At 28.7% G+C, this 22,264-nt stretch overlaps 1 protein-coding gene across 1 annotated transcript in view; it reads right to left on the bottom strand.

Moving 5' to 3' along the window:
- Positions 1–22,264, bottom strand: part of LOC123298003 (carbonic anhydrase-related protein 10) — a 437,349-nt gene that overhangs the window by 235,946 nt on the left and 179,139 nt on the right. Inside the window, exon 2 of the mRNA XM_044879852.1 lies at positions 884–931. Within this exon, the coding sequence (XP_044735787.1) occupies positions 884–931 (48 nt within the window). The remainder of the gene's footprint in view (positions 1–883; positions 932–22,264) is intronic.

The following is a 22,264-nucleotide window of genomic DNA, read 5'->3' as shown; positions in this document are numbered from 1 at the left end:
CCAAGTTTGTAACGCTTAAAAATATTGATGCTATGTTCAAAATTTTGGTATAGGTGTTCATAAAATCACCTAATTAGTCCATTTCCGGTTGTCTGTCTGTTTGTCTGTCGTCTATCGTCTGTCGTCTGTCGTCAGTCGTTTGTCCGTCTGTCATCACAATTACTCGAAAACGAAAAGAGATATCAAGCTTTAATTTTTATAGCGTGTTGAGGACAAAAAAAGTGAAGTCGAGTTCGTAAATGAGCAACATAGGTCAATTTGATCTTGGGTCCGTAGTACCCGTTAGAGATAGAACAAAAGTTTAAATCTAAAAAATGTTACTTATAGAAAACTAAACAACTTTTGTTTGAAACATTTTTTCGTAAACTTCATCTCTGTTTACCCGTGAGTATTACCCGTAGTATTATTTGGGTATATCAGTTACATGTGTGTGACATGCATGTATGTGTAATGTGACAGAGTAATCAACACTGTCTTTACATGGTATTTCAACAATTAACTCAGTCAATTGTGTTAGATTGAGATAACGAAGTATAGAAATTGGAGCAAGGCGGCTGGGATGGTAATTGAAAGATTTTAACTCAAAATTTTGATAATTAGTAGAATTGTAGAAAATTAAATAAACAATAAATTTTAAAGCATATTGTTAAATCTTAATTTACGACGAATTTTAGCTTAGTTTAATTTCGTACCGATTCACTCTCTGTAGTTATTTTTTTAATAATGTGCGTAAAAAGTATCACTTCAAAAACACAAATACTTTAGTCTAGATTCAGACAAAATATAAGCTATGAGAAAAGGATGGGTGCAAATTAAAATTTAAATTTCATAATTCATTTTATTCCTACTTTTGATGATACTAAATAAAAAAAAATCAACTCACCGGAAATACCATCGTATGTCCACCATTCTTCCCAACTGGCTTTTGTTTCTGTAAAAGAAAAAATATATATAAACATTATTTAAACTTTTAAATGAAATCGAAAAAAAATCTGTTTTAACTTTTGACCTTGGGTCGACTAAAGATAACAACAAAAAAAATTGAAAAAAAAAAACTTTTCTTTCTTTCTGAACTGAGAACCATAATATGTTAAAGTTTTTTTTTTTTTTTTTTTCAACGGTACAAATTTATAAATATATTATAATAATATATATCCTTTTAATTCTATAAGGAATAAAGTTTATTATTAGGTATGTAACGTATACCATATATAAGGATCTCTCGTTCGATCCCTTAAATTATATTAAACCCGTTGTATGTTTATTCTTGATATATCCTTAGAGAGATTCTATGTGCCTTTTTCGTTGATTATAATAATATGACTTTGTATCTGTGAGTTATCTATACTTTACCTGTAATGTTGTAGTATGTTAATTGAAAAGGATTAGGGTAACAAATCCTTGTTGAATGAATTTCATAAAGTATAAGAAGAAACTTTCAATTGTTTGTTATTAACAAATTTTGATAACAATCAGGTTGGGTTGCCCTTTTTATGTAGGCATATTACCTATTATATAAATTTTGTTGGAAGTAATCCCGTTAAGATATTCTAATTGTTTGATTAATTTGATCATTATGTAAATTTAATTTTGAATAATTGATTTTTTGAAACTAATAAATTAAGATAATGAAGTGCTATTTTTCTAACATTTTTTTATCTGTCAAATTTATTTTGGTTATTTTTTAAAGGGTACCCCTTTGAAAAAATCGAGAAAAACAGAAAAATTTGGAATTTGATGATACTCGGTGGATGGAGTAATTTTGATCCAAAAAGTATAAAAATCAGTCAATTTAATGTTTGGACCAATAGAAAGTTACAATGTTAGCGAGTATCATGGTCAAAACTTCATTTTCGAAAGAGTTCCAGACCGAAAAATTAAAATCCATAAAAATGCGAACAAAACGGAGGATAAGTGAGGGCTATAACGTGATAGTCTTTGTTTTAGAAAGGAGAAATTGCCCACCAAAGCGGGCTGGTATCTGCTGGTCGCAAATAAAACTGAAAATATAAGCTCTAAATAGAAAATGACAGAGTCACTAATAATTGTTTCATTGTTTGATTAATAATTGTTTTTCCAAACAAAAAAATTTATTTGCTCTTCTCAAGGCTCTCTATTCTCTCTTGTCAGTTTTAGCACATATCGACATTATTATCATGCAAAAATTGGTAGAAATCCGAGATATTTATCACCTGTCATTCATGATAATCTATAAACGAAATACTATCTAAGAACAAAAGAACAAACTGACATATAATCATGAATCTAAAAGTTACGTTAAAACATTAGCCTGAATATGAAACGTAACGATATGTACACTCTGTATCACAAAAATCGCACGGATTAACATAGAAATACCTAATAAAATGTGCATTAGTTGTGACTCAGGGATACATAAGTCTTTCCATTGAGGATAAGTGAGGTTAGGTTATATTGGCTGTCCACGAAGGACACATTTAAGCTATAGAGCCCATTTTCCTTTGAGGGTAAGTTAGCATTGAAATTAAAATGTATGTTTCATTATAATTCAGTCAAAGGGTGGCATGAAAATTGCGTTTTACAAAGATACTTTCATTGATGCTTTAAAAAACCTAATGGATAAATTTAGACAGAAAATTATCCATACTCTTTCGCCGCTATATGTTATTTTCTATTTGATTTTATGGCAATTTTCGCCTATAATCTTGTATAAATTCAATTGAAAATAACTACAAAATATTCTATTTCAACTAATAATTTCAAATAAAATTATCAATAATATGATAGGGTATTAACTATAATATGAAAATTACCTATTAGGTAATATGAAAAGTTTTATATAACGTTGTTATAAATATTAATACAAAGATTTATTTTAGAAATTAATTGACCTTTCAAAGCATTTCCTTAACAAATTTTATCTTTTCGTTGGTTGGAATTAATTTCCACCAAAATATTTACTTTGATATTTTACAATACATGACCATAAACAAACTCATCTACTTTACCTTATTACCTCTCTCCCAACTATTGATGTGAATGATATAATATAGAAAATTATTACCCAATTTAAAATCATAAATTCTTGTGGTTTGGTTACCTTTGATAATAATTAACTACTAAAATAACTTTTATATGAAAACTAGAATTTTGTATAAAATATCTCTTATATGATATGAAGTTTCGAAAAATACATAACTTTTATGATACTTAGAATAGTTTGTCTGTAATGTATCAACATATGCTTCTAAGGAAAACCAGTGCTAGTAGCAAGGCGTGACATTATTTCAAAATTATGGATCAAGAAGTTTTAATATACCATTACTTGTCAAACCAAAGAATTGCTAAACCAAACATATTTTAATAGCATAATTCGAACATTCTTAACCATGTTTTCCTTAAAAAAGTGTTTTTTTTTCTTTTTACGTAAATTAGACTTGGACTTCGTTCACACTTTCGTTAAAAAATGCAAAACTCTAACGAAACCGATAAATATGGTCATACTGAAGGGTGATGCAGGCGAATATTCAAAGTATTTCAAATGCTCGGTAATTTTTCGAATCAATCGAGTTACATAGTTTATATGCCATTAATCAAACACTTTCTGTTTTGTATGACGCTCAGATATTTCAAAAACGGATAATTAATCATGGGAACTGTTGACGGGAGTGAAAATTTAAAACTTTGGAATAACTGTGATTTTTTCATAAATTCTTAACTTCCCACTATATGAGGTTATTGGAATAAGTACGATTTTCGAAATCAAAAATTTCATCCTTTCATTTCATTTCGCGGTTAGGACAAGTCATTAACACTAATTTGGAGAAGTATGTGTGTGTGTGTGTGCGTGTGTACGTACGTTCGTGTGAATATTAATTAGAAGTTACCAATGCTCAGAATCCCTTAGTAATTATGAAACTGTACAGCTTGAACCATTATTACATAGGTGTCCTTTTATAGATTGAAAAAAGTTTTAGTTTTCTAGGTTACGATGCAGTTATAACTATAGGTATATTCATACCATGTTGATGACGGTAATCCATACTTTTTTACTCTACCAAATTTGTATTTTAAATAAAAATGAAATTTGAATAAAGTAAGAGAAAATAGATTGGAGTAGTCAAATAGTGTCTTGTTTTGTAATCATTAAAACTTTTCGGAAAAAGGAACCGGGGAACATATTAAAAAATTTCTTAAGCATAAATAAAAAGCTTTTAGAGTTTTTAAACATGTAGGAATATATTTTTGACATATAAAACTTGTAGTCAAATCAATGCTGGTGACTACAAAAGAAATAAATTATCATATAATTTAAAGCTTGTCTCGCTAGTCGCCATTTATTTAAGTGACATCACTGAATAATAAAATATCATTATGAAATAAAAATGATATGAATCAACAAAAGATGTGATGATAAAAGTCAAAAATTCAATTTTAATAAAAATCTCAAATTGAAATAAACAAATTTTTATATTTCATTATGTTTATTGCTTTGTGCCGTTACGTTGTTTATGTTTGTATATCGTCTCGAATAGAGGTTTATTTACTAACTTTTTAAGTGCATACAGATACTATACGCTGTTATATAGCAGGTAGTATTCCAGTGCCGCACTAAAAAAGCAAAAACAAAACTAGGATATTCATTTATTTTCATTATATTAAATTTCCCAAGAGTCCTAGACAATAGGAAAGAGTGAATAATAAAAAGTCCTTTAATGTATCGCAAAATTCCCCAAGCTAAGAATAATCACATGTAATAAGATATTATTCATTTCAAAAAGTATAAAGAAACGACAAAATTACGCAGAAGGCGGGACTCGAACCTGGGTCCTCTAGATAGCCTGTCTATGTCGTTACCAACTTCGTTATTTCTATTCAACCACTTCGTATCTTATTCTTTTGGCTGGTTTACACAACGCACACCATTAATTCAGACTGCTATATAAGTGATACAAGTAACATATTTTTATTATGAAATCAGATTTTTGCATTTGCTTCAATTTCTTTTGTACTTTCTGGAAGTCAAAGTATCTTTCTGGAAGTCAAAGTAAGATTCTATAAGTTCAAATGAAAAAAAGTTATGTGCTTGAATCCATTGAAGTGTAGAGTCTCGTACTTATATGCTAAGTGGCATAATGTGTTAAGATGGAAAAAGCTATTAAAAATATCATGTATGCGTAGAACATACAGTGTATTAAGTTCAGAAACAATTGAATCAAATTTCAGAATCTGGTTTCATGATAATATGTATTATTGTTTTTAAAGGAACCCGGACACAATACATTGATTTTTGGTTTCAGTTAAAATTTTTGAAAACTATGGATTAAGTTAGTTTTGATAATGGTGATCAAAAGTTTTTTTGGACTCAACCCTCAAAAACCCTTCCCTTTCGAGCCCTACATGGAGGCATAACCTTTGAAGGACCGTATCTCAGAAGGGAGGGGCTTCTGAGAGTTGAGTCCATAATAACTTTTGATCAGCATGATCAAAAATATCTTAATCCATTTCAAAAAATTTTAACCGAAACGAAAAATCAATGTATTGTGTAAACAGTCTTTTGAAAATTTTTCCGTTCATATTTATTAGTATTGACGGATATTGAATTAAAATGAGCAAAGCTGTAGGTAATATACATTTTATCATTTAACCATTTCTCTCTCCGTTTAATACTAATAGCCATAATGGAAGTATTATTGACGGGTTTTTATGAATCTCTAGGTATTTTCTAATAAAATAGATTTGAATTGGCAGTTTATAGAAAAAACGTGCAAGAAGTATTTAAATACTCCAATTTTACATACTTTTTTTTTTAAGTTTTTCAGAAGGACAACTCTATGGTCTATTGGGATATTTCGACTCTTCACTGATTTCATATGGTTGGATGTACATTAATGTGATTGCTTATTTCAAATGCGTGTTTTGAGTACCATCTCGTTTACAAAAAAATGCGAAGCCATTTTCCATGTATCTCTATTTCCCGAACCAGATGCGCTTCTAACATATCGCCGTAAAGGTAACTGTTTATGAGATGAATTTAAAAACAAAAATATACCTACAGTATAGAGAGATATGTATTATATATGTTTTTTATTTAATAATTCCCAACAATATGAAAAAACAAATAAACGCTTGAAAAAATGAAAACAAATAAAAATAAAATAGCACACAAAACTATATAGAAAATACTGCGCAATAAAACATTTAAAAATGTATAATAATTTTGCATATATAATAAAACTTTGTATGTCTTTTTTTTTGCTATAGTAATATATTTGTTATTATTTCAAGTACCTACGTATATAAATTTTTAAGTTTGCTTCACCGAGTGTGCAAGAAGTACCTACTCAGCTTTAAAAGGTTTTCTCGAGAGAACATGTTCTCATTCCAACAAAAAAAGTCCGGTAAAACTGAAAGGTAAGAGTGTGGCAACACAAGAGACGTAAATTTTCACTTATTTTAATTATACTCAAATTTTTGGTAATATACGATTTTTTTATCCAAACTAAAATCGCTTTCCTGATAGATTGCCGAAAAAAGATTGAAATATAAATTTAAAAAATAAACCTTAGGGGCTCGGTTATACATTTCGATAACTTAGCTGGAAAAAAGTCTAACACTCGGCCAACCAAAAACGTTCCTTACTCTAGGCCACACAAGCTAAGGCTTGATTGAAAACTAAAACAAGGAGAAGAGCAAAAGAGTATTTTAAAGTTTTTTTTTTGGTTGGGTGATTACAGCAAATACTTTTTGGCACATACACAGAAGACTGTCGAGCAATGTATACAAAAATGTATAATTCCTGAATCATTTGGTAAATATAAATACGTATTCGTTTTAGATATTTTTCGAGAGTTTTAAGTCCACCAAGTCGACCGAATAAACACCATCCAATGATATCCAGAATAGTATAGTTACGCGGCGCGTGCATGGCGCTCGCCCTTCTCCATACGATATACCTTTGGTGGTATGAGGTGATATATGATTTTTTTTCACGATCTCGTGAGGTTGTTTGTGTGTGAATAAAAATTCACATACATCATAGTCAAAGTCGCGTACTAGTATAGCCTACCTACTATATGTATTAATATATACTGGGTCATTCGAAAAAAAAAGAACACTCAATAACGGTTTTATATAACAATTAAAAAAACATCCTTGAAAGATGGATTGCCCATATGCATACCTCTTAATCCCATTTTTCTGATGGAACTGCTCCTTAAAATTTTATTTAATATATTATTTTTTTAAGGTTCCTTATATTAGACTTAAAAACTACATGAAATTAAGAAAGCAAATGTCGTTGAAACTTTTAATTTTAATAAATAATTTTCTCATGTAGTAGTAGCCTCAGCTCAGGGTGACTAAAGCAAATGTCGATGAAACTTTTAATTTTGATAAATAATTTTCTCATGCAGTAGTAGCCTCAGCTCAGGGTGATTGTGTGAAAGTTGTGAAAGTTCATCAAAGCGGGCAGAGGCTTAATATTTTTCAAAGCAAATTAAGGAAAATCTCACTTCAAAACAGAATTGGGATAATTTTTCTGCAATTGAAGAAGCCACTCTTGAAATGATCTTGGATTGACAAACATAACTGAAAACACTAAAACATTGATAAGTCTTACAGACTTACAGAAAAATAAAAAGATATATCGGAAAACCGAGATGACTGTGAGTTTAAAGCTTCTAATAAAAATGTCCCTACAGCATTGATTTATAAGAATAATTTATGATTCTTAGTGAGCATATAGAAATAATTATATTAGACAATTACTATCAGAGTAACTCTCAAATCACAAAATATCATTTTTAAATCGATGGTGCTGACTATAGTCTGCAAAAACCTGCAAGTAGTCTTGCTTAACTCGCAGAAATTAGAAATTATCTTACTATTCGATTTTTCAGGAATTTATTTGAATTTTTTTTAAATGTCTTCAATACAAATTTCAACTTTTTTTATGAGGAACAATCTTTTGCATTGGAATTCCCCCATATTTCCTATTGTAGTTTCCAACTGAAAAGCGTGATCCGATACTTTAAAATCCTTTTTTTCAATCACGAAAAAGTTATAAAATGTTTCGTCCTTTCTTGAATAACCTGGTAAAGGTAGGCACCATAACGTATATAGAATACACAACGGAAAAAAAAAAACTTTAGAGATAAATAATATTTTCATATTACTAAAAATATGTTTCGTTATATTTATGTTATTACAACGATACCTATATTATACAATGTATTTTAAAAATGGTTACATAATTGAGTCACTATAAAACATATAAAAAACATGTTTTAAATGTTTCTTTTTTTATTTATTTAATACCTTTATTTTATTGTTTTGTCAAAGAAATTAAATCGAAAAACTTTTATTTTATGTCTTGACTTAGAGTTTTATTATGTAGGAGCTATTAGTGCGAGTATACTTGCTTTTACTTCTTTTATGACAAACAATTTTCGGGTATTCTTTAAGAGTAAAAAATATAATTTTTTTTAAATTTTTGTGTATAATTCCTATATATTATAAATGTAAAAGTAATGTTGTTTGCTTGTTTGATTGTTACGCTATCACGCAGAAAACACTGAATAAATTTGAATGGAACAATACAATAATATAAATCATACATCAGAATAATGCATGAGCTATAATTTAATAAATCAGATAAATCAGAGGAATAGAGGTAGAAGGTAGAACACGGTGGTATTTACTGTTAAGGCCAGCGAAGCGAGATTGGTTTCAAGTTAGTTTAGTATAATCATCAATTGTAAAGTGAAATTTAATTTAATCGTTCACTCGTATAGTTTTGAATGAAAGGAAAATTTCTTAAAACAAATAGTTTAAATGCTCAAAATAATAGAACGCTAGTTACTGGATTGAAGTAAACGAATTTACTTGGCTGTTAATGTTCTTAAAACTGCTTAAAAATAAATTAATAGCATGTAAATATTTTCTTGAACCAAGAAAACATTTTTATGATCCATGTTAAGAACCTTTTTTCCTGCAATTAATAATTTTTCAGTGTCTTTTTTTCGAAATTTGAAAGTCCAATAATAAAAGCAAGAAATAATTAATTCTTTTATTATTGTAAATTTTTAAAATACCGGGTATTTTATACATTTTTTATCAAGAAATATTTTTCCATAAAAGAAAAATAAGATAAGGTACGGTTTTCAATTGTTTTAGAATTTAATAATAAATTCAAAACAAAAAAAGCAAAACAGAAAATTGAAAAACATCTTCTTTAGTTGTGACATTGAACTACGATTTTTCTATGAAAAAAAAAATAAAAATATATAAATAAAAAATAAATAATAAATAAACAACTGCCTCTAGAAAAATGTTCGATTCTATAATTTAATATTAATATTAAAATCATAAATCATTGTAAAATTTTCAAAAGGTAGATACCTAAACTATTTTATTCTTACATATCCTTAAAACTAGGGCATTGTAACGTTTCTTTAATACTAACCAACCTTTCAAACAGCGAGCAAGAAACTTAATAACTTAATAATATCAGACAATAATTTAATAATCTCGGATTAAGCTTATTTCGATATTCACTTTAGAAAAAGCATTTAACAAGACTCTATGTTTTTTTTTATTTAATAGAGCTTTAGGAATAGTACTCCATAATGAGTGATGTACCACAGGCACTATTGAAAATCAACTCGTCTGTCTACTAAATTCTTGTTATGCTCTAATAAATATTACAAAAAAAAGAATTGGGAAAAAATCAATAAATATACACCGAAGAGGAAGATATATTGTATCTTCAAATCGAATTTAACATTTTTGGTGCCGTAAAGTCGTCTCTAACAAACAACCCCCAAAAATATATAACTATAACAGATAGATGTATATAAAAGATATAAAATAGTTTGGCGCCAGGACACACAGGCGTCATTTATTGTCTCTCGTATTTTGTATTACTGGATATACAACCACAAGCACTGAAACTAAATTTATTTATCCTGTATTGTAGTTTCTCATTGCTCTTGTTACAATTTTTTTTATTCACTGATTCGTTAAATATAATTGAAAATTATCTTTTTTATTGCTTTAAAATTTATTATCATCTATTGAAATTGTTTATTCAAAAGAGTTTTTAATTTAAATATCAACATAAACCACTACTCTCATCAGACTGTAATAATTTAAAAGGTCCTAAGTCCAATCCAAATGAATGTCATTTTGTTCATTTTCAAAAAATATACTTTTATATGAATTTGTTATCATATTAGAAAACTTCGATACAATGATTGGTTCTTTTAAATTTCTATCAATTTTTTCTTGCAAATTAAAAACTATATTAAAATTTACACAATATTATTATCATTAAAACAATGTTTACTCATCAAAACCAATTAAATAAACATTTCATTTCATGCAGATGCAGAAATTTGCCTGTCTTTTTAATTTTAAAATTTTGTTTTTCAGATATATATGACGGTAATAGCTTTGGAGTTTCATTACAAGCAAGTGTGTAATTTTTGTTTTTTGATATTATTTCTAAATAATTTCGTTCAAACTACAGTCTTGTGACACAGATTATTCAACTAAATCTCTCTTTTAGCAAACAAACTTATTCTAGACACACAAAGAGTTTGATGAGTGGAATCAAATAAAAATGACATCCCTAACGTGCACAATATACAAATTTAAAACTTCAAAACTACTAATAAATAATAAAAATTACTAATAAAAAACTACTAATAAATAATTAAGTTTTTCTGGACTGATAAGGTCCAAAATAAGTTTCAAGTTGGCCTCACGTTAAAGATTAAACTCAATCAATGTCATTAGAACTTTACCTTGTTTGCATAAAGTGAGAGATGAAAAACAAAGATGCCTGTAATAATATCATCTATTGGTTTTGTTATTGGCAAGATATTATGTTCAAAAATGGAATACTAGGATACATTAAAGGTAAATGTTAAGTTAAGGCTTATAAATTTGCACAAAGCTAAGCGTGTTACTAAATAAAGATTCTTAATAAAACAGAAAAAAACAACAGGCAGATATAGTTGTATATATAATATACATTATTTAAATAATATCCAATTATTTTTCATAATTATTTACTAGATTTTAAAAAGAATAAGAAAGAAAGCTTGAAAGAATGTTATACTATTAACTTTTAATTGGGATTATTCATGAAATTTAAATTTGGTTCAAATATTTTTCTTCCGTAACTTTATTGACTGGACATTTCAACTAAACCATTATTTTAGTAATGAATATCTTTTTGATTTGGTACTTAAAATTACTTTATAAAATTACAAATTCAGTGAGGGGGCATCAAAAAATTTCTAAAATGGAAATTCAAATTTTCATACGGACGTGACATCAGAGTACTGGCTTGTCTTTGTTGACATACTGTAAGGTATTAATTACTTACATTTTATAGAATAATAACGAGTATTCTGGAAAATTGGATAGTAACGAATTCTGTGTTGTAAATTGATTTTTTTAAGTGTAAGTTATACATTGAAGTGTCACCAATTGACAGATCACGTACTTATGCGTCATCAACAGAGAACGCCAAAAGACTGCGTTTAAATATCTCAAAATTATACTCTATATTAAATATTTTTTTACACTTATTTACTGAATTTTTAAACAGGATTTATATTGAATTAAAAATATTAAAAAAAACATGAATATTCCCTATTAAAACGTATTAAAAGTATCAATAAAATATTTTTGTCAATTGAACTATTCTGAATATAACATCATAATAATTTCAGTTTTTTGTATTGTATAAAGTTGACAGATTTACTATCACTGACGTTAACTCTGTTCTGTACTCAAAGAATATCAACAACATAATATCTTCTTGTTCGTAATAATAATTAAACAAAATCAAGTGTTACAATACAAACATAAATAAATATGAAATTCAATGTTGAAAACTAAAACTTGTCGTTAAGTAAAAACTTATTAAATTCCCAATAGAGTGCTTATTTAAGATATACATAACATTTATATAATATATAAATATATATATTTATATATATAGGTACTTACAAAAAGTATATAGTTATTATATACAGGTTGTTAGAAAAGTTCAGGGACAGCTAGTTAATTTTATAAGGGACAAGCTTATCAAAATTTTTAGGCTTTTTTTTATTGAATCATTGAAACAGGAATCGGTCACACTTAATATTAACTTATGCATCCAGGTATAGATATCAATGCATTGCTCTAATACCAACAAATTAAGCCCAAAATTTCAAAACAAATATCTTAAAATTATAATAATCATCACTGTACCTACTTGGTCCCCTTTTTTAAACGGCGGCATAAGCAGTACGTAAAAAAAGTACGCAAAATTCAAAAAAAAGTTGTGAGTTTCAACTTTGAACTAACTATGCGTTTGAGACTTATGCTTTTAGAAAAATTTGTCAATCCACTTTTTCTTTATAGTAAAAAACAAACAAAAAATTTTCCCCCGATTTACGAGCCCCTTTCCCGCACCCAAGTCGTGTATAAATTTTGACTTGCTCTTTTGACACTTTTGTCACTGAAAAGTTTACTCTTACTTTAAACAGGAAAAAGCTTTAAGCAGAAAACTTTGAATTCAAAAAATTCTTCTTGATGCAGAAAACCAACAATTTTTGCTATACAAAGAGTATTTTGCAGTTTATTTCAGCTCCTCAGTTATGTTGAGAGAGCTCCTTTATGTATAGCATCATCAATCATCATCAATCCATTAGAACTCTCAATCATATTAAATTTTGTTGTGACAGCGGGAATCTTGCTCTCTATCATACGGATTTATCGGAATTAATAAAGCTTTAATAAACTGTGTCATTGGGGTAAGCAAATTCAAGCTATACTTAAAAAAATTAAGTATGTTTGCTGCTGGAAGCATTCTTCGAAAACTAAAAAGAATTCAAAAAAATTCTCCCGCTGTTCCGGTACTTTTCAAACACCCCGTTTCTATATAAACTACATCATATATTCACAAAGTTTTCATAGAATTTAAGAATTTTCGTTTTAATTATATTTGATGTAATGTTTGAATTTTATCTTTATTCAATAAATAAAGATAGAATGAATCACGACAACTTTAAAAGAGGAATAGATATTATATTAAAGAGTATGAATATTATGACGATGCGATGGGATATAGTAATAGTTCAAAGATGGTTTTTAATAATAAATCTAGCGTAATTTTAATTATTATAATAAAAAGTCAATAAGTAAAGCTGCATGGCCTTATGATTTTCTCAGTATGTGTAATACCTCTAATTTACAATACAAAAGGTTGCAGGTTGGAGCGAAAACAGACAGTATGAAAAATTTAGGACTCGAAGGTAAAGGACTTTTCATCATGTTATAAGCGCAAGTGCAGGGTTTATTTTTTTGTACTGACAGCAATAAGTAGGACTAAGATACAAGATATTTGTTATTCATTTTATCACATTGGTTATAAATCATTTAGTACGAAGCAAAAGTGAATCGTGATTTTAAAATGAAAAGCCCTATTAATTCACGTTAAACGAGACAAATTTGGTGAAATTTAATTCAGCAATCTAATTTTCGGTTTATTTTAAATTAAAAAAGACTTTTTTCCAATACCGAACTCTTATAATAATGCTGAGCCCAACAAAATTTTTTCTTTTCGTGTTTTGTTTTATCGGGGTTAGGAAAAATTTTAATATCGCTATAAATCCAAGAATGACAATTAGCTCTTTGTTATTCAACAAGGATAATGAATAACTGACAACTACATTGTGAGATTAAAATCTTACTAGCTGGATTATTAACATACGTACTGACATTGTGACTACGAGACATATATAAACATAGTATTTCTTCAGGAGGAAAGTCAGAGTCAGAATGTCGACGACAAATATACACACAAACATTCATAAACATTGTAACGATTTGATATGAAATGTGAAAAAGAAAAAAAAAGCACTAGGAGAAGAAGAAGTCTGGCGCCAAATCTCACAACGTCAATGTTATGTATACATATATTAGACCGTGCAAATTAGTGATTTATTTTAAGTGGATTTTCGTTAAATTCTGAAACGAGGAGTTTCACAATGAAGGTTTTGAATTTCTTTAAAGGATTTTCGGATTCCGTTATGTATTGATTTTTACTGATTTTTAAAAATTTGATTTTCTATCTTAAATATAGTATAAAAATTATAAATGCAAAGTAAGCATGTTTGTTTTTAATGAAACTGTACAGCAATATAGCTCATACTTCAGAATTTAAAAAAAAAAATTAAAAACCTACAGCTTTGCGTGTAGAATCTGTTCCTTGCAGATTTTAACGTCTCCAATCCCTAATTTTCCCGGTCTATATATACTACTTGGGATATGTATGAGTCATACAATAATGCTCAATGTTGTTCAAGTATATAATATTGTAACTATCTCTACACCATTTCGAAGAAAACTCCGAAATGTATTTGTGCATTGTAAGCGACTCGTTATTTCATGTTAGATGATAACCTAACACACACTCACACTTTAACACTGTGCTTGCTTGCTTACATGGCGCGCTTCATAATGGATGAATAAAAACATTTCTTGGAGGTTATGTATATATGCTTTTCTACTTTTCGACTGACTGATATTCGTACATAGTCTATGAAATATTGTTGGGAACTGTGCAAGTTATTATCAATGATTGAAGTTGGTATTGACGATAGAAGAATAGAAAATTCTATTCAGACATTTATCATCGTATGATTGTATTCAACGAAATTTGTTATTTCCTAGAAATTATTTTCACGAATTCGTGATTTTCTTAAAATTAATTCAGCTGGTTCCATGTTTATACAATCTTAACATAGGTTTACACAAAGCATATAACAACTTTGTACAACTGATCAAGCCGTGCCTTTTTAAGCTGTGCCTGGAATATTTTTAGTTGCAGCGAAAGCTCAATGTTAAATATTCTATTTTTGTTTTTCCAGCACAAAAAATTTAGGAAATAAATCATAACTTTTTTGATAAATTTGGTGTAGATCTTATACGACCGATTTAACCTGCAGCGTTTAAATTACTATTTAATTAGAGCTTTAAAAAACTTGGCCTATTTCAATGGGACGAATGTGTTACATATGAAGTTAAGTTTCATATTAAAATCGCTTTAAAAATACTGTTGTAATATTTAGTTGAGCAGCTTTGCTTTTGCACTTATCTATGACAAAAGTTTTCGATTTTAAGATTTCACTTAGATTTTCTCTCAGAGTTAGTTTTGATGAGCTTAAAAACGCGGAAGGAAATTATGCGGTGTCCTATTAGCCTTTTAACCCTTTGTAGGACTCTGATGTATAATATAATATGATGATGGTTAGGAAACGTGGAAGTTTAGAGAAAAGTAATGGATTGAAATTATCTTTTTTTTGTCAAATTGTTTTTGATAATGACGAAAAAATGTTTGCGTCTAGTACCATAGTTTTTGTCAAATTTTTCCCATTAAATGAATTTAGTTTTTAAAAATTTAAACGACAATCATTCATACGCTTGCAAAACATCTTTGGTGACGTAAAAGACAATATATTTTTAACAAATTATACCACATAACAATAATATTCATATGAAAAGAGAAGAATAATTTTCCACACTTTTCAACTGCATTTATAGAAAGTAGTGAGTGAAGAATCTAATAGGTCCAGGGTAGACATAGTATTTGATCGTTAATTCAGAATGGCTGCAAATTTGTACGTGGTTGTCAAGGTCAAACAAAAAGATTTTCCTGTACAAAAATCTTCATTGCCAGTTATTTCTCTTTCAAAAGGCTCAGCCAGTATGTTTATATTTTCAATTTTCAAATTATAAAATTTAAAATAATTCAAACTATAATTAATTGAAAAATTCAACATATTTCAAAATTTTAAAATTTGCTTCAATCCTTAAATATACAATTTTCAAGGTACTTAAAAATGCAATTTTCAAAGTAACCGACAACGGAAACCTTGCTTTGTTGAAGAATGTACAAAATGGATTTTACATTTTTTATTCAAACACCATCTTCTAGATTGAATATGGTTCTCAATCAATATTCATCAATTTTAAGCTTGCTACACAGTTGAACATTTTTTTTAGACTTCTGAAAGGGAGCTGCCAGCTATGAAAAGTTTTCTAAAAGAAAAAATTGTTAAACGTCAAACATTCTGCTTGACCCTATACCTATCACCTTCACACCTCCCATTTTTCATACCATGCATATGTTTTCAAACTATATTTTCCTTGACAAGTCAAAAGTATTGAAGACAAGTTTTATTTCATCTTTTATGAGTTTTATTGTTTATTTTATGGGCAATAGGGCGGGTGATATATGATAATAATTCAAAAAATTTGTATAGTAGACTATTTTTATTACATAATATTTATACATACATATATAACACATACAAAAACTTATAAAATATATTAAATATGTATACAGTAATGTTAAGTATCAGATTTTATTGTTTCTAGTCTCCGAATCATACAAAAAGGCAAGCTGTTTATTGGGTGCAACCCATATGGTTCGCGCATTCAATTTCTCACATGATGAAAATTCTTTTTTGTAACTGCCAAAAATACTTCAAAATTTATTATTGTTGTAACAGGAGTTGTGTCGCTTAGTTTATGCAGTTACTGCGTAGTTACTTACATGAAAATGTGGTACTTGGGAAAAATGGTTTGAGAAAAATTGCTTGGGATAATCGGAGAAGTACGTTAATGATTGCGTTATCACATGTATATCGAACAAAACTTTACGCCTCAGAAATGTGAAAATAAACGGAAATTATAATTTAAAATTGGTCAGTTAGTTATTGAGAAAACTAGAACACTAAAAAAGTTACTATGGTATTAATAAAGTTACTAGGACAGTATAAACCATTTAGCCCGCGAAAAAAAAGTGGATAAGTAGTTCATTTCTCCGTCGTCACAACAAAAAATTAAATTAGTAATTAAGGCTTGTGATGGGCTGGTGTAATTCTTGGTATCTGCACAGATTAAGTATATGCAGACTCTCAAAATAATTAAAAGCTGATTAATGAAATGATCAGGGGAAAAGGTGGTAATAGACATATACAGTATCACAATGGATCGATCCTATAGCCTAAAATATACCTATCTCCAGTTAGATTATGTCGATGAAGCCAAGAAAATAAAGATAAAAAGAGAAATTTCTGTTTTCTAACTTGAGTGTCTCGCTAACGGAAGAAAATCGTTGCGCTTCACATTGCAGGCAATCAAATAGATTACCCTATGGACATTAATAAAGCTTTAGCTGCTTGGTATCATTGCTTAAACTCAGTATCCCCCGTTCGTTACTTAATTTCATTGAAATTCTGACAGTATTATAATAAGCCTCTTTTTCCAATGCACCACAGAATTTGAACAAGATCATCTTTTTATTTTTGAATTTTTGAAATTATCCTTCAGATCCACCTAATTTTTCCTCAATTTCCTAGACCAATTTTCGGCGGTCTGTACGTCGAACCGTGACCAAATTAGCAGCGAGTAACATATACTATAAGAGTAATTACGATTAGTTAATTCATGATGATGATCACTACATGGTCGAAGTACGTATTTATATAATAAAAAAATTGAGTCTAGAAATTGGGGCAAAATCGAAATTTAATTCGAACTAGCCTAGACGTATCATTTATTTTCTTTAAAAATATTTAGATTAGCTTTTTGCATTTATTATGGTCACTCTCTAAGCATGTAGAAGTAATTCGTTGTTTACTTGACGCCGAGGCTAGTTGCAAGGGTGCATTTTGCGCGATTAATCGTTTACACAAGGCATGGGCGAGTTATTTTACGTTAAACCCACCATTGTTATTTTAAGTTTATTGCGTGATATAAAGTTTATTGTGTGTCTTTTTATGCAAGTCCGCATTGATGATAGAGGAGCAAGCGAGACGGGTATTCGACTCTTCTACCTATCTCAGTTTCTCTAATAGTAATGAGATAGGTAGAAATAAAATGTTATCTCTCTGTCTTACTCGTATTATTGGTTGACACTGGTTAGGATACCACTGTCTTACTCGTATGTTAGTTACAGAGGCCTGAGTGTCTTCTCTAAGTCACGTTTGCCCATGCATGGCTTACGCAGTGAATTTTTCAAACGATCATGAATTATCATTGACACTATGTATTCTAAATACATTCATACGTATATGTATAGATTGTTTACAATATAAATGTACTTTGAAGAGACAACCAACACATACACACACAGGTATAGAATAAACCAAGTAGAATACACTTCTCTATCTATTTAATAATATAATATTAAACAAAATTCCTTTTATATTTTATTATTCAAAAAGGATGGCAAAAAAAAAAAAAACATACGAACTTAGTACCTATCTAGAAAATATTGTAATAAAATTTTTGTTTTTCATTTGTTTATAAACAAGCGAATATAAAAATATTGTTTATGTAGTTTTCACATGTTTTAGAAAAATAACATTAGTTTTTTTTTTTGTTATTTTGTTTTTAAGTACTTTATTCATACTCTTTTGTTGTTTGCTTGGCAAAAAAAAGAAGAAGTACTTTTCAATTGTTTTTATGGATGTTAGTGAATAGTGTCAAAAAATCAAGGACGTTTTCAATTGAATTTTTGTCAATTTACATGTACTAATTATACTGTCAAATAACGGAAGGTTGAGGAATTAAAAATGTGACTGTTATCGTAAAAACGTGAATGAAATATATAGTATAATAATGTTCACAAAAAGAGTTTGTTAAGTTCCAAGAAACAATTAATTCCTTGTTAAAACATCTAAAATATTTGATTTCAGATAGATAATATATGATTGGGATTATATGGAAATTAATAAGCCATATATGTAGGAAAATTACTAAAGACGCAAGTGGTCAATATAGCAGCTATAAGCATGCTTAAATCTTAAAACAAAAATTAAATAAAAGTCTATGGAATGGCTTGGCCATTTAAATACTGGTCTATTTTATATAAGATAGTTCATTCATACATATTTCATTTCAAGGACCATATTTTTAAAGGTCACTGTGGTTTCTCAACATCTGTGTATTTAATTGTGCCTGCTGAAACTCAGTTTAATGATATTTTCGTAGTTCTATTTAAGAGCACCGTTTGTCTCATTGGATGAAGTAATGAGAGAAACTGAAATGCCGTTCCTAATAATCATATGAAGTTAAATCCCAAATATTTCTGAAATAATTCACTGTGGTTTATTGTATGGTACCTATACAATTTTATCATTTAAAAAATTGCATTCGTTCCTTTACTGATTTTTAATAATAAACAGTAGAGAATGCCCGTTCTTGATAAATGGTAAGTAATTAGGTGGTCTAAATTGGAACTTCTGAAAAAGCGGTCGACTTTCTGTTTAATAGTACAAATTTGTATTGCCTGTTGGCGGGATTTATCTGATTTGAATTTGAATATTTTTATTTTCCTTAAAAAATGATAAGTTCAAGTGTTGCCATCTGGTAGTCGAAATTGTAACTATCGACGGTCTATTATAAATTTTCTCTTAGCTTGTTTTTTCTGTTACATATTTTCGAAAGTCATTTTTTTAACCCCCGAACGAAAAAAAGGGGGTGTTATAAAGTTTAAGCTATGTCTGTGTGTCTGACTGTCTGTGGCATCGTAGCGCCTAAACGGATGAACCGATTTTGATTTTTTTGGTTTTGTTTTAAAGGAAATTTAATGGAAAGTGTTCTTAGATATGTTTCAAATGCGAGTTTTGAGTTCCATAGCCGAAAAATTTGTCGGGGGTTTCTAAAATTTTGTAAATTTCACTTGTTACGAATACATCAGCCTACTCTGCTTTCTTGTCATGTTTTTGAAGTTAGTTATTTTTTTTTATATAATATTACCATGTACGTTTGTAAAAACAATAATTGTTTATTGAAAAACAATTGAATTTTGATTTTTATTACACAATATGTTGACACAACAAATAACAAATTTTTAAAATGGAATTGTATTTTTTATTTATTTTTTTCTATAAAAAATTGGAATGTAAATTTTGAAGTTTTCAATTGAAAAAAAAATTGTTATAGCTTGAATATGTTTATTGTTACAATGTTATTATGTAGTTTATATATTTTTTATTTGTTATGTAAATCAAATCAAGAACATGAATAATTTTTCATCTAAACTCTTTATAATGGTAAATAAAACACTTTAGAAATTCTTTTGTAGTTTCATTGATAAAATAAATCTTAGAAAACTAATTTTTCTTTGACAGCTTTATATTAAAAATTAAAATATAAGTATACATAAAATTTTACTTTAATAATTAATTAATTTTTTACTTCTCAAAATAAAAAAAATTAAAACTTTTAACAAAAAAAAAAACTTTTCCAATACAAATGAATATGCACTAAAAAGTAAAAAAATTAAGATAATATCGGTGTTAGCCAAGGAAAGAACTCTGACAGAACAGTTTGCTTCAATAGCTTGGCTGACAGGGACTCCAAAAATAACAATACTATTAAAAAAAATAAACAAAATTTTTACTTTTAAGGGCATATTCATTTGTTTTGAAAAAGTTTTTCTTTTGAAGTCAGTTTTATTTTTGGTAAATGTTTTCTTTTACTTTGTGATTTTGTCGTGCATACTTAATGCAAATTTAAAACTTTTATGGTTTTTTCATGGATACCGTTGTCAGAACTGGACCAAAATGAAATGGAACCGCAACGGTAAGCACCAGCTTTCAAATAGATAAAGAATCATATAAATTGGTTCACCCAGTCGAAAGTTCTGAGGTAAGACACTGCGTGAAAAAAATACAGTCGAATTGATTACCTCCTCCTTTTTTGTTTAAAGTCGGTTAAAAATTCAGATAAGCAAAGAACGCGATATATCCCGTTAATTAAATAAAAGTTATACGTCCCGAAAAATAGGTGGGAGCTTAATGATATTCCTTCGAACATCCATTTCAGTCTTTGTCGAAAAGAAATTAAGACACAGTTCATTTTTGCTCATTTATAGTTTTTTCAAAAATTTTTATAACGTTTTCATAAGGTCAGTGGAGAAAGCAACAATGCAAAAATTTACATAAAAATTTTAGACCTCACCTAACTGTTATACTTCAAAAACAGTGGCGCATAAAAATAAAAACAACTTGATTTTTGTTATAAAATATCTTATTTCTTTTCGTGTCCAAAATTTTACTTCTAAAAAATCAAATTGAAACACTGGTAAAATATGTCAAAGACAAATTGATAAGGGTATATAATAGGAAGAAAATAAAGAACACACTCGACCATAATGCTTATGTTTTTGGGTAGAACACACAGAAACCTTCATTCACAGCAGACTAAAAACCAAGGTAGATCAGAAAAGACGGAAGAATATTCATTACACATTTACTGTATACTGACAACGATCGTTTTGTGTAACGAAAAAGATATATGTACTGAGTGGTTCATATAGGAGATACGGGGCAATGAATTACAGTGGTCAACAAGGTTTTTGCTCAGCGATAATGAGTAGTAAAATCAAGAAGTACTTGACTATTCATCAAACATAGACGTTTCACAGCTGATTTAGCTCGATTTTCTGAGATATGCTCATGGCGGGCTTGTTGTAGCATGTATTGGGTGTAAACGCCGCGCATATCCATGAACGTGTTTAAAGGGATTTTTATTGGTCCTCAAATACGAAAGTTGATTGACGACAATACTTTGATTAATAAATTGAATAAAGTGGAGAGTAAGGCTTGGAAATCCATTATGCATGTTTTTACTAATTTTCTCGGAAATGTGACAGATGAAAACTATGAAACACTTGTAAAAGATGTGATTGAAACCTTGCACATTATTGGCTGTAAAACATCCCTCAAAATACATATTCAGAACTCACATTTGAAATTTGTACCTCATAGTATGGAAAACGTTAGTAATGAGCATAGTGAGCGTTTCCGCTAGGATATAGCGGACATGGAACAGCGTTAAGAATTATATAAGAAAAAGAAGTTCAAAATTACAATTTTAAAATTATGAAAATTTACGAATGTAACTGAGCTGCAAGTCTTTTTCTTGAGGTCCACAAGAAACCCGAGCTAACTAAGACGTAAAATTATTACCACTGTGAACGTTTTTTAATGTTCTCTTAACATCAGTTCAATTTCTTTCATGGGCTTACAAAAGTTGTTTTTTTGTTGACCAGTGATTAGCCTGGACGCCCGTCAGCTTACGATGTCTGTGATAAATATATACCCCCTAAAAATTTATATTCATGCGAAGCATAACGAGAGTGTGAGAGTTTGGTGAACATTTTTTTATTGCGCAAGACAGGTATTAGAAGACTGTTTCTTGCTAT

This window comes from Chrysoperla carnea, chromosome 4, assembly GCF_905475395.1.
Source record: "Chrysoperla carnea chromosome 4, inChrCarn1.1, whole genome shotgun sequence".
Lineage (NCBI taxonomy): Eukaryota > Metazoa > Arthropoda > Insecta > Neuroptera > Chrysopidae > Chrysoperla > Chrysoperla carnea.
This window is presented reverse-complemented; position numbering and strand designations above follow the sequence as displayed.